The sequence below is a fragment of the Perca fluviatilis genome, chromosome 19 (genome assembly GCF_010015445.1).
Source record: "Perca fluviatilis chromosome 19, GENO_Pfluv_1.0, whole genome shotgun sequence".
In the NCBI taxonomy this organism is placed as follows: domain Eukaryota; kingdom Metazoa; phylum Chordata; class Actinopteri; order Perciformes; family Percidae; genus Perca; species Perca fluviatilis.
The window spans coordinates 29,643,897-29,658,370 of record NC_053130.1 but is presented as its reverse complement, the minus strand read 5'-3'; the positions used below and the strand labels follow the sequence as shown (position 1 = coordinate 29,658,370).

At 38.9% G+C, this 14,474-nt stretch overlaps 1 protein-coding gene across 1 annotated transcript; it reads right to left on the bottom strand.

Annotated features, from left to right (window-relative positions):
• Nucleotides 1–3,319: 3,319 nt before the first annotated feature.
• On the bottom strand, nucleotides 3,320–11,648 carry LOC120548236 (zinc finger protein ZIC 4-like). The gene is made up of 2 exons (XM_039784340.1): nucleotides 10,889–11,648; nucleotides 3,320–6,844 (listed from the first exon to the last, which is right to left on the bottom strand). The coding sequence occupies exons 1-2, from the start codon at nucleotides 11,409–11,411 to the stop codon at nucleotides 6,213–6,215; spliced, it is 1,155 nt and encodes a 384-aa protein (XP_039640274.1). The 5' UTR covers nucleotides 11,412–11,648; the 3' UTR covers nucleotides 3,320–6,212.
• Nucleotides 11,649–14,474: the final 2,826 nt, after the last annotated feature.

Genomic DNA, 14,474 nt, shown 5'->3' with positions numbered 1-14,474 from the left:
TCAATACAGCATGATATTCATTTTGTAAATTATGGTCCCATTTATTTTAAAATAGACGATAAAGCAGGAAATGCTTTAGGGCGTGGCTGTATGCCAACCTGTCAATCACGACAGAGGCTTAGCAATGTGTATCCATGGCCCTGTATATATCATACATGCCAACACTCCCGTTTTTTGCATGGCCCAAACTCCTTTATAAATAATCGGATCCAATATGTTTGTCTAAAGTTGACTAGTTGCCAGATCTTGTATGAAACGCATCCTATTCACACAATTTTCAACCCGTTTGTCACCTCAACCTGGCAACCCATTAGCGCAGTTGAAAGCGAGCCGATAAAAAAGGTAGGTGAAGGCGGTGTTCCCGCAAAGAAATCGAAATTTAGCTGTAAATATCAACAGTGTTGGGCGCAACAATTTACATGCATCTTACCTAGTCATATCGACAACCTCCACGCTTTTTGTAAGGTGTGTCGCATTGATTTTATGGTAGCGCATGGCGGGAAAAAACATTACCCAACACATGAAAACACAGCGGGTCTTGTAAACCAAATGTTGGCAGGTATGGTGTATATTGTATTGAAATAGCCATTCACTTGTTTTTGGGTGTTGTCCATGTTTTCAGTCCACAAACCAATGGGTGACGTCATCGATATTATGTCCATTATGTTTACAGTCTATGGTTTGGTTGTTGAGGTCTGCATACAGCAGATGCAGCAGTAGGCAATATGAGAAAAATCATGTGGTTTACATTAATGCATGTAAATATGTTCTAGTAGAAAACCCAAATGAGCATGTTTTCTTTAAGACTATATATTTTACTTCTCCTTTTTCAGACTAAATTAACCAAGGTAGCAAAATACATAAATATATAAAAGACAGATGCACGTGGGTCCCTGTGCTCTCTGGATTCAAAGAGAAATGTTAGTGCTCTATTTGTGTTTCTCCACATTGGCTGGAGTTTTGTGGGGTCAGCTGTGTATGTTGTATTTAAAGTGAATCCTTCAAATCTAAGTTTTTGTCAAATGCCATTTTGCCATCCATTTAGAACAGCACTCCCTAGAGCCCTGAAGAAGGTAACATATCCAGATTTTTTAAATGAACAAAGCTAAGATGAGATGAAAGTCTGAAATAACATACCTTTGCGTAGCAGAAATATGTTTTTGTTTGTTTTTCTCTCCTGTTAATCATCACAACCAAGCAGATTTATCTTGTGACCCAATGTGGGTCAGGCCCCTTACAATGTTAAGGGCCTGACCCACATTGGGAACTATTGACTTACAAAACCACACTAAATTGTAATTTTTGTGCAGAATCTGTGTTAAATGCTGCATTCCACTAATATCAAAAAAGTCAGAAATTCACGTCACACGGAAGTATCAAGTCCATGAATCCACATATACAATCCACCCACCTGAAAATCGAAGTCAGCTCCACATCAGTAATCCTGGTCACTTGATGACAGAGGGGTGGACACAGGCAGCTACTGCTGAGGACACTGAGCCCATATCGTCATTTCCGTCCGCGTGAAGGTTTGAACAACGTGTTACCATGTGTAGCTTTCAATTTATGTGGAAATCAGTTGCTCGGAATAGTCTGCCAGGATAACTTCGTTGTCTAATTTAAAGGTTTTTCAAAAATATTTGGCCTGGCTCAAGTCTGTCAGATCCTGTGAAGCCTATGTAGCCTTTTTGTGGTTGAAAGAAAAGGGTCACAGATGCTGTATTTGATTAATAAAATAACAAAACATAAATTAAAAATAATAAATTTTTAAAATAAGAAGTTAAGCCACAAAAAATGAACAAATAGTAGGCCTACAGCCGAAATACTACTGGTTATTTTTCAAATTAAATTAGGAAAAAATAATTCTTATCCACACAAAAAAAACTAATTAGTAAAATCCTGTCTGCATTCCTGGACATCAAAAGAATAATTAAGAAGCTGTTGTTGTAGTAGTAGTAGTAGTAGTAGCTGTGCCTGCTTCATATGTGCTTAACAGAAGACTAATAATAAGTTATTAGGATTTAAATGGTTTATTTAACAAATTACACTTTCATGTGCATGAGAAAAACAATTCATTGAGAAATTCATTTTAGATTTTTTTGTATTGCTCTGTGATGACTGCATGTGACTGTAAACCAGTGGACCTGCATGAAAAATGCAATTTTACTCACCATTAGTAAGTAACCTATCAGAAACTTGCTAGTGCCTCCAACAAGTATGTGGGCTACAAGTTTTTTAATAATAATTTAAAAAACAAACAAATAAATATTCTTGCTAACTTATATACTATTCGTTCAGTGTATTTGTGACACTGTCTTTTAAATTATGGACCATGACAGAGTCCTTTACATTGTAAGTCTGACAACAAAATTCATCATACTCTTCTTAAAACTCTTGACTAATGTAGACACATACTGCTAGTGTCTTTTTCTTGTTAAAACAGATAGACACCGGTCATCAGGTTTGGTGTAAAAGGATCTCACACGCATCAGTACTGTGGGACACTGGGAAATGCAGATTGACGATGGGTCTTTCCTAAAATGGCATTGGCCTATGCTAACTTTACAAACAGCTTATTGGGAAGCAGTCTGAGCAGGCAGTGTATATCTGATTCATCCCTGACGTCAATTAATCATTAAACCTAGCACCAGGATACAGATTCATTTAGTTGGCTTGAATTATGTGGTTAGAAGAAAGCATTCATCTAGTGAGACCAACTATTATCACTTCAACAGTTCAGCTAGTGGTACAGTAAGACATCATATTCCATGGGCTACTTACTAGTATTTCCAAGGGCTGCATGGTGCCTTAGATCAGGAGGGTCAGGGTTCGAACCCTTATATGTGAAGTTTGCATGTTCTCCCCACGTAATTGTGGATTATCTCTGGGTTTTGCAGTTTCTTCCCCCAGTCTACAGACATGCAGTTTAGGTTAATTGGCGACTCTAAATTGCCCGTAGGTGTGAATGTGAGCAGTTACAGATAATGGTTGAATAATATTTCCAAGATCAAGAATGAGCTTTTTAATGCTTAGGTGGTGTAGTAGTTCCAGTGCTCCTCAGGCACACTGGATATGAATCCTTTCAGCTGCTCTGTGGTCAGATTTGTGTCAAATCTCTTGACCTCACACTAAATCATAACGTTAGCTTGTTCTTTTAAAGCCTGATGAGCCTTGTTAATAATCATGATACAAGGACAGACATATGCTGTACTTTCACCTGTTTCCAGAGAGTCACCAAGATACAGTACTGATTACTGAGTAAAATCGACAAAAATGGTTGATAAAAACTCTGACATTACTCAATAGCAAGAAACTTCAGTAAGGTTGGTTGGTTTTAATTAAATTTCTTATTCACTCGTTTACTCACACATCATTGTGACTTAGTGTTGCTAATTCAGAGGGTTGGGGTGGGAAAGGGTGAAAGGAAATGTTGATCTCACTGGAGTTCATATTAGCTGACTGTATCTTGCATCTGCTGCGTTGAACATGTTTTTAGACAATGAATTGTTCAGAAGGTGTCTGAATTGGAAACCTTCAATGAGTTCTGGTGGTCATGGTGTGATACTGCATCAAAAAGCCTTTCTCTTTAAAACAAATATGTGCTATTCAGTGATCAATAACTCTGAAATGTCTGCCCTATCACGAGGCAAAATTAATCAATCTGTAGGGCAACATTTATGATAACCCAGGGACAGATTTGTACTCAAACAATTTGAAGCAACAAGCTGATTGGGTAGTTCCTAGTTTTCATTAGCTGAGAGATTCTGAGCACTTGATAACATGAGACAGAGAGCTGGAGCCTATCCCAACTCACATTGTGTGAAAGGCATGGTACACCTTGAGAAGTTACCACATATATGGACAGACAACTATTCACACCTACAGCTAATTCAGTTTCCAATTAATCAGACCTGTATGTGTTTGGACTGTGGGAGAAAACCCACACAGACATGTGAACTCCCTACAGAAAGGCCACAACTGTGAGGTGATGGTGCAAATCACTGTTTCAACGTGATGACCATGAAAATAATACGAACTTCATAAACTGGGTGCGAGTAGTTGCTTGCTCTTGTCTAGAGATTATTGCTTGAGAATCAAAACTTTAATGACACAATTCTGTCTGTCCAATTTTGTTCTGCACTTACTATATATACTTCCCTGTACCCTCTCCACTCATGACTTCCAGATTGATTTGTCGTAAGTAAACCTAAATGAAATTGAAACTCACAATTCTCAAATCATTTAAATTGTTTAAAGGGAAATTCCAGTTTCATTCAACCTTGGTGTTATTTGCTGTTTTGTCCATCATTCCTGCCAGTAATAATAATGTACACACTAAGTTAATAGCTTGGGGGAAAAGTGACTTAAAAGGTTTTAAACAAACCCCCACATTAGCCAAACGTACTTGGAAGATAAACACTAAAATGATTTCCCAAGATAACCCTTGAGAACATCCATCACAGTTTACAGACTCACTTCCTACTCCAATTTTGATGTACTGTACTTACTTACTGCACCCAGTTTTCCTGTGCAATGAGGGATTATTAGAGAGATTTCAGGTGTGCTCACTTTCAGTTTTAAGGTTGTAAGACCTGGGTTGTACACACTTTAAAACCAAAAATCAAGGGCACACACGCACATACTACATACTGGCTCTGCTCTTCAATTCTCTTAAAGACATGCGCTAGAATGACGCAGACACAGTAGCACACAAGTATAAATCCTCACAACGGCATAAGCCACTTACTTAGGCTCTACGTAGAGTCACGTACAACCATAAATCAGCCTTAATTTCCCTTTAAAATATAATTTAAATTCTGTCTCATTGTATGTTTAAACAATCTGCTTCAGCTAGATTTTCTTAGAACTCAGGTTCAAATCCAGCTTGATATGTCCTACTAGTTGATGGATAATGTATATTGATATAAGTCACTTATTACTAAGTTTAAAGTGTTCTCAATGCAGTAAGTTCAAACATAGACAAAATATTTTTCCAAGCTCTACCACAATCTTTCACAATACATTCTGCTCGTTTCGTTGATTCATTGAAGCGACATTGAGTAAATTTTCAAATCCAAGATTCCACTTTTTATGGCTGCACCATTTGATCAAAGGGAAAACAATAGATGTCTTGTGCATCATTTAATACACATTTTCATGTTAAAGGAATATGTGTATGACATATATGGTAATTTTGGAAACCTTGGGGTCTTGACTTAATTGTAGATGGAGTGTAAACAGATGCAGGCAATTAACCCACTGAAAGGTCCATAGAGTTGAAGAGGTTAAGAAGACACTTAATGATCAGTACAAAGAAGGAACAGTCCCTATGGTCTTCAAACTGTAGCTTCACTGCTGGCTACTGTGTTGGATTAGACTGTGATCACATAAAACACGTTTGAACAAGTTACTACCAATGGTTTATAAGTAAAGGCATCAGTTTGCTTTAAACAAAGTGCTTGATCACCTAACAGCATTTAAAAACCCCGTTCTGACCGCAAAATCAGCTGCTTCAAACAATTTCTGATCTGATGTACAAACTAGTTTGTTTAAAACATACTGGGGCCATAACAGGCACACGCTCACCTCCAACCTGTGTGCCTGCTGTTTTGGACCTGTCGGGGTACCATGTGTACAGAGCTATATTGACCTCAGGATAACATTAACCACCTTCTATCAGTGTCAATGTAGCCCTTAAAATTGCTTCATTTAGGTGGAGCGCTTAGATAAATTGGTCAATAATCTGTCTCCCTAGAGAGGTCATCATGTACACACACCCTCTTCATATTCTTTAAAAGCAAGCAGAGCAGTACCCAACATCGCCTGGTCCATTTGTACAATGTCATCCCCTTTGTTAGCTCAGGTAAGCTAGCTAGCACTGATTGGATATCTTGCAGTTTTTTTGTCAAACATTTTGTTTGATAACCATAATGATGGAATTCCTCTTGTCCCTTCTGACAACATTTGAGCCATTGCTTTTCGGTCCACAGATAGTGATGATCGCCAAGCTGAGTTTTGTATTAGAGACAAAGTAAAAAAAAGGTCTCCATCTGATCACAGCCTTCTCCATCTTAGCAGGGCCTCTGATGTTGAACCATACAACTGCTGGTTCTGGAAATTTACAGCAACTATGATTCCACAGAGCATTCTCTTGGCCTGACCTGGGTCTGATAATATATGTTCATCAAGACCAAATTCTCAGTCCCTCCGTCCTACGTGACATACTCCTCATCATCACTAGGTTCTGATTTGATGTGGTCTGGGTGAAGTAGAGGAAAGTGTGGTGCTGTACTCCTGGTACAGACATACCACTCCTTAATGTTAGACAACTGAGGTAAGGCTGGGTTGACTGAGCGCTGGCTCCTCCGCTGGGTCCTACCACTCTGCTGCTTCTGGGCCAGCTGACTCTTCAGGCCTGACAGAGAGAGATCCAGAGGCATTGTCATTGGCGATGAACTCCGCAGCAGCAGCTTATGGTCAACTTCGCTGGCTGAGCTGATATCCAATTGGTGATTGGACAGGAGAGGAAAATTTGTGTTTTTATTGGCAAGTGATGGAGAGAGGCGATTCATTTTAAGGTCGAGGGGCTCGAGGAGGGCTTGATGAGGTTGTTGGAGTTGATGAGGGATGGAGTCGTACACGTCCTGGGGTTCAGAGGTAGGTGACGACTTGACGTGAACCTTCATGTGTTTGCGCAGGGAGCTGGGGTGGGTGTAGGACTTGGTGCAGCCCAGGGCTTTGCAGTCGTAGGGCTTCGAGGCTGTGTGGACCTGTGAATGCTTCTTCCGGTCGCTGCTGTTGGCGAAGCGTCGCTCACAATAATCACACTGGAATGGCTTCTCACCTGCAACACAAACATCACACTCATTATCATCACACTCTAGAATGGGCCCCTAAGTACTGGTACAGTTGAAGAGACACCAACTTTTCTCCACCACCTGGTGGATATACTACTGAGTGCATTTTGGCCTATGGTGTGTTAAATGTGTTGAGCGACAAGGAACTCTTATTCATTGAAGATGGGGCTGTGTTCAGGTAAAAGAGATTTGGAAGGAGGTGATTAAAAAGAAATCTTGAGGATTCTTGAGAGTTTAATGTTTCTTTAGTACACATGGAATTGTTAAATTTAGTTCATTCATTTAAGAGCAAAAGAGTTTAGAGTGTGTGCACATTACATGTAAAGTTTCTTATTGCCTTAAACTGGAAGAAAACTGCCAGTGTTAAAAATATGGTGTACTGTATGGGATTGAAAGAAAATACCATTTACCGTACTTTGAGAGCCAAACTAAGTTATTATGAAGAGATTATATTGGAATATTCCTGTGGATGAAGAACTGGGTCATGTTCAAATATAAATGCAATGGTATGCCTTGCAAGAAGTGAAAGAGAGGCTTATTAATCATATAAAAGTAGGGAGAAATGAAAAGGGGTTTGCAACAACATTTTGCTGTTAATATGCTTTTTTTTAGATATGTAATTTGGGATAGCATGTATATTGGAAAACTGACAATTCAAATTAGGGTGTCAACCAGTGACATGAGTGCAGCTCTGAATAGCACATAAAAAAAATTCACTGCATCTATTTCCTGCAGCTAACAGATATTTGAAAAAATTACTACATTTTATTTACTTTGCCATTTTATTTCTGCTGTCAGCACTGACATTTTCTGTAGGAAATACAATTTTTAGTTATTATTTGTTGTCTTATGCTGTTGGTTAATTTGCTGTGTGCTATGAGCTAGAGACACGATACTTTGCCGCATAATTTTAAATGATGCAAATGCAAATGCTTCACAAGAAATATGACCCCAATCAGCCTGATGGTGGCGCTATAATAAAGTTAAAAAAACGAGTCAGATTGACTTGAAATTTGACACACATATCCAACTCTATCTGCTCTTTAAAAGATAACTGGACAATATTTGGACAAAACCTAGACAATAAAGGCCACCATGATGGATTTTTTGCTAATTTGCATAATACACATTTCATTTACCATTTGGGATTTTGACTGTATCAACACCACATTTATACAGCAGATACACCAACACATTACAATTGAGCTAGATTGGTCCAAAAACATGGCTGCCATCAATCAAAAAACTTTTGGTGTACGTGCTCTGGGGGAAAGTACCAAAATCTGAAGTTTCATAACTCAAGTTCTCTTTGAGCAATACTGATTAAACTCAGTTGAGACATTTGCACTATGTCCTAAAAAATAACAATCAAGCTTCGTTCACATTAAATAAAGAGGACAAGAGAGAAAAGAGGAGCCTGGTGATTGGATAAAGTTTTAGAGAGGACTAAAAATTTAAAATATTGCACTGCTTAAAGGTAACCCCATCCCACCTTTGACACATAATTGTGCTCAAATTGTCATGTAAAGGTGGGATTTAGAGGGACTGTATGTGGACATGAATCCATATTGGAGTACTGGGGCAAAATGTTGGTAAACTTAACTTGCTCTTTAATGTGACATATCCTCATTGTTTGCCTCTGAGTTTACCCACTCACTGTATTAAAGACTCTCATGAAAAAGAAGCTATTATTCTGACTGATAATTCACCATCTACAATTGTAGAATGGCATAAACCGATATAATTGAATATCTAATCGATAGGTTTAAATGTTTTGTGCCATTTCTGTAAGGCTTGGACATTGTTCTGAATATATATTGGTCAAACACTCACAACTATTTTACTAATTACAGGTAAAATGTTATAATATATATATATATATATATATATATATATATATATAATATATTCCTCCTTGTTTTAATTCTACCTAATTGTTTTAATTTGTTATTAAAATGTTATGTGGTCATTTGTCACTGTCAACTGGAATGGGGGTGTTTCTATATTCCTATGTGATAATAATGTCTCACATTTAGGTGTGTGTACAGCTATCTCTGGGTATGTCATGTTCTATGTACAGTAGACATCATACTAGTGTTGTACCCTGGACCTAAGTTGGATTAGTTATTGTGGTCACTGTCTAAAGTTTGTACTGTGGGGGTTGTTTGTGTTTTTGGAATGATAAAAGGTTATCAATTCTTTTACAGCATTATTTCATCACCCCATGGACATCTAATAGAGCTAAAAGGGTCCACCTAGCTAAAGCTAGCTATTACAGTCTAATTCAATAGCTCTGCACTAAATCCTGCCTGCATGGAGGTTCTAATGTTGACTTTTTTGTTTAGTTGTTCATTGGGGTTAATTCAACGTTATGTTCATTTTAGAAGCTGTAGTTTGATGGTCCTGTCGAAAGAAAAGTATTGCATTCTACTAAAAAGTGTTTCTAATATTTCGTCAACCCCATTTACACGATGGTAGATATGGGGATATGGAGAAAATCAAATATCACGATATTTTTGACCAAATACCTCGATTATCGATACCGCAACGGTATTGTAGTGTTGACTATTGGTGCTTTCACAAAATATTTATACAATGACATTTTTTTTATAAATAATCATCAGTAATGTGGATAATAATGACTAAGTGGGTAAAGGCAAATAATAGAACAGTTACAACAGTCTGGTAAGTTCAGAAAATGGCATAACTTTACTGTAATGCAGCCTTTAAAACCAGGAAAAAGACAATACTTATGCCATATCCATATAATATAGATATATTGCCCAGCTCTAATAGATGGTAATGCTTTCTAATATGGCACGCTTTGCAAACGTTGTAACTAAGGGCTTTATAAAATGTATTAAATTATTTAGTATTTTTTCATAGATTTGTTTTAAGCAATTAACAAAAACAACTTTGGGGCTGCCAGGTTGTGAAAAAATCCCCATGGCTCCATCATTGCACTTGCTTTGTCTTTTTAGCCAGCTTAGTTTATCAGGTTAAACTTAAGTTAGTAGAGCATCTGGAATTAGATTTATTAGTAAATTTGATTCTAAAAATAATGACTCAAGTGTTCAGTTGTAAATGTTAGGTTGTTTAAATAGATTTTGGTGGGGTGTCCTGGTAGCCTGAGAGTTTAAGATACTAATAACATTATCACTATGTCTACATTGCATGGTATTTGCTTTTATGTCCTTTGAATATGTATTGCTGTGGTTTTCCTCTATCTGCATAACAAATTTACCCTTGGGTACTAATAAAGAAACCTTGAAACTTGAACATTGTCCGAGTCTATTCTGGGACCTATGTTAAAGTTTATCAATGCTATCTTCCCTTACACTGTCTAATAAAACCATGAAAAAACAAGCAAGCAAACAAAACACAAGGGATTGACAACTTATAATTCATCTATAGAGCATGAATAAATGATTCATTGACCATTACAAAATATATTAGTTACAGCTTATAATCCCTTCACAAAAGGTGTGTAAGTAGAAAGCAGCATAAATGGAATGCCACATTTTAAACAACTGGCAACTGAATACTTAAAACTGCACACATTGACATAATATTGGCCTGATTCTGGGTAATTGTGATAAATAATAAAATCCCTGCAAACTATGTTTTATGTAGGCTGGGAATTGAAATGACAACTATAACCATATGAATTTCTCAACACACTCAGTTCTTTTGTGTACATCGAATCAATTAGATTCTGCACTAATCCTTTTCCCTCTCTCACAATCCAGCTGCTTTGTCCTGCTTCCTGTCACCTTGCATGACTCCTGAGCTGCAGTTTCGACCTATGATTCCTCTAGGAAACAAGGAAGCAATGAAGGCCGGATGTGAATGGGGTACTGAACTGTGCCTACGTAAACATGGAGGGGATTCCTAGCAGACTGGGAACAATATCTATTAACCTCTTTATTCTCTGTCAGGAGGCTGCTGTCTAAACGGGTGACACGGATTTAAAGACTATAATGACTGTATCACAGCGCTCGGCGTGTAGTCACAGAATCATGAGACCCTACCAGTGTGCGTGCGCGTGTGGATCTTGAGGTTCTCGGAGCGTGCGAACATCTTGCCGCAGTTGGGAAATGCGCATGAAAAAGGCTTCTCCCCGGTGTGCACGCGAATGTGGTTGATGAGTTTGTATTTGGCTTTGAATGCCTTCCCGCCGCGCATACACTCGTCCCACATGCAGACATGACTGAGGGTCTCGAGCCCCGCTGCTACATGCTCGGTGGTGACGTGGTCCACCAGCTCGTGCATGGAGCTGAAAGTTTGGTCGCAGACGGATGTCGCCGTCCGCCCAAGCCTCGGTCTCGAAGAAGTTCGGTCAATCCATTTACAGACCAGCTCGGTTTTGACGGTGGGGCCTTTGGAGAAATCCAGCAGGCCGTCCATCCCACCGCCAACACCACTGTCGGCAGAAGCGGAGATACTAGTGGCTCTCGGCTGTGGTGGTGAGACGATGCTCGAAGCCCCGGAGTTGTTGTTCCCCAGCGGAGAGACGAGGCCATTGTGCCTGGCCACTACAGCCGTCCGCTTCATGCTCAGCACGGCGGGCTGCCCCGCTCCTCTCCAACTACAACCCTCTCTTCCACGTAAAACGAGTTAAATCCAAATGGCAAAGCGTCCGCCGCTGTCCTGCTTCCTTCCTGTGTGTTTTGGTGAAAGGGAGAGCGCATGCGGTGTCTTTACCCCCCGCTGTTCGGTATTAGATCCCGAGAGTCGGAGCCTCCATGCTTTTATTTACTGTGTGAATGGAGGTGAACGGAGGCGAAGAAACACAGCAGGAAGCGACCCAACAGTGTCTGGGGCGTCCTCGTCTCCTTTCCTTCTTCAATCCTTCCTTCCTTCCTTCATTCCCTTTCTTATTGTTCAACTAACAGACCCCCAAAGTTATGGTACACACATAACATGACAAATTTACCTTCAATGATTACACTTTGTCACAGGGTTCGTGTGGATGACCTAAGTTTGTCAACCCAATATTACATGGAAATTTGTGTTAAAAAGACAATATATGAAAAAGAAATCTAATATATGGGCTAGTATTTGTGTAACCATAATTGACACACACACACACACACACACACACACACACACACACACACACACACACACACACACACACACACACACACACACACACACACACACACACACACACACATTTTTAGTATCATTCCATGTTTGGTATGACAATTCTAGATTTTTACCATACTGTCTTTTGTCCCATTATTATATATATTATTATAAATGTTTACCATGAAAAACCTCCCTATCATAAAATGCCACTTTTGTCCAGAAATGATTGAAATCAAATAACCATAATGTTGTGTATTTGGGTGACAGCCCATGTTGTAAGGATTTTTTTTTCCTGCATCACAAACACCAAAATTACCTTTCTGAATAAGAAAAGAGAGGGAGGCGTGGTTAATGTTTAAAAGTAAGTTAATATAATAAGATAAATGTAATGAATTTATTGATAATAGTAATAATAGGTGAATAGCCAAATGATGATGGATGGTACTAGCCTGCTTTGAAATGTAAGGTCTGTGCGTTAGGCACAGTTGTGTGTTGTTCTTTTTGCAAAAAAGCATTGACAAATTGCACTTGAGTGGTTATAGCCTGGAGCCCTGCATGTATTGTATGTATTTATTATAGGATTAGATTATTCAACTGAGTATAAGGGCCACTTCTGGACCACTTTCCTTAAAGATAATTTGTGATATTTCTGCATTAAAATGTATAAAAACGACTATACCTATGTTATTTATTTTGCTAAGCTGTGTACTTACATTATCCCAAATGTTTCCAACAATGTTCAAATTCAGAAAAATCTGTAATTTTAATCAATGACACATTTGGTCGCCCAATGGCGTCATATATTAACCCCTCTAGCTGCTCTAACTTCCGTTAAAAACACAACAATACGTTTTGATATATTTCAATATTGATCCAGCTTTGTGAAGTGCTACGGTGACAAATGGCTCATGGTGATGTTTGATGGCTAAACCGTACAGTAATGTTACAAAATTACAATGTTAAATACACTCAAAGTTATTTTTAGTATGATTGTTTTGACCAATCGTGGGCTAACATATGATTAAATTTGCCACAAAACATCAGCTGTATGGGTAGGCAAATAATCTAATGCTATAGCCAGCTAGGGCACCCCGGTGCGTCTGCCTCCTTCCCAGCAGACAGACAGACTTCGTCAGGATGATAGCAGACAACAGCCCCGGGGACACAGCCACAGCTGGCCTCGAACTGGCAACTACAGCAACCTGAAGCTAGCCAGCACAAAACCCAGTGTCGGGTGCTAATGGTGCTAACAGCATTGTGGAGGTCCTGAAACAGACCGCAGGCGCTGGTGCATGAATCACATGATATTTTAATAAGCATTACTGTGTGATTAATGTGAATAAAACTTTAATACATTAACTAGTCAGTACATACAATTTATGCTGGGTAGCTCTCCCCTATCATGGCTTCAGCTGTCCTATAAATAAAGGCCTAAAATGCCCCAAAAAATTTGCAGAGTCTGGGTGAGCACAAACCCCTCTAGAAGTAGGAAAGACATACACTCATCCAGGTACGTTTATGCTTACCCTAGGCTACACTTTAAACAAACTTTAAAAAAGAATAAAGTCTGACACCATCTCACATCTAAAGACAATCAGCTAACCGCTAGCGTTAAGGCAGTTTTTCCGATTTTCAGTTATGGCGTACATGCAGATGAATGGTGGCAGTACCCGGAGGTCCGTGTTTATCCGCCGGTAAAACTTCCATTGACGTGCTTCAGAAGAGTTGAAAATCGGCAAATTTCCCTCTATAGCAACCATAAACAATACTGGCTCTAGCCATTTGCTGCTTCCTGTTTGAAGCTGGAGGGAGCGCACCCATTGGTTGTTGACAATGTTCACGTGATTTAATACGCAAACTTAAAACTTACGATAATATCAAACAACGGGAAAAAAAGACTGACTTGGACTGAGTTTTATGATCAAACGATTGAGATGACAGTAGACACTGTAGCAAGACTCTCATGATTTCATTCCGATATTGGAAAATAGTCTGCGACAGCGGACATCATCGTTTAGTGTAAGGTCGGCATTAGTCTCATGTCTCATGTTAAACTTTGTTGTTAAATGAGCCCAGGTTAGCTTTAGCGATTTGTAACGCTATAACGCCGTGCATTTAAAGAGGGTGTGCATGCCTGTAAGGGCGTGTGTGTGTGTGTGTGTGTGTGGTAAGTAAAAGGGAGAGATAATCACCTAGAGCAAGGCAAAGCAAAAGAGGTGAGATTCTAACTGCCAGCAGGGAGACAATAAACTATTCTTTTGATCTCCAGTGTGCTGCCATTGTTCTAATCTAACAGACAAAAGAAGACTTTATTAACTTTATCTGCAGTAGTACGTAACTAACACGGTGAGACAATACAATTAATGTAGCGTATTTAGCATACATAAACAAGCAGCAAACACAATGATTAAGGCACTTAACAGAGCAATAAATAAAGACACAGCGGTCAGGTTTTCACAATTATAAAATAAGACTGTACAGCAATAGAGCTTACATATAACCAGTGTTGGGCAAGTTACTGAA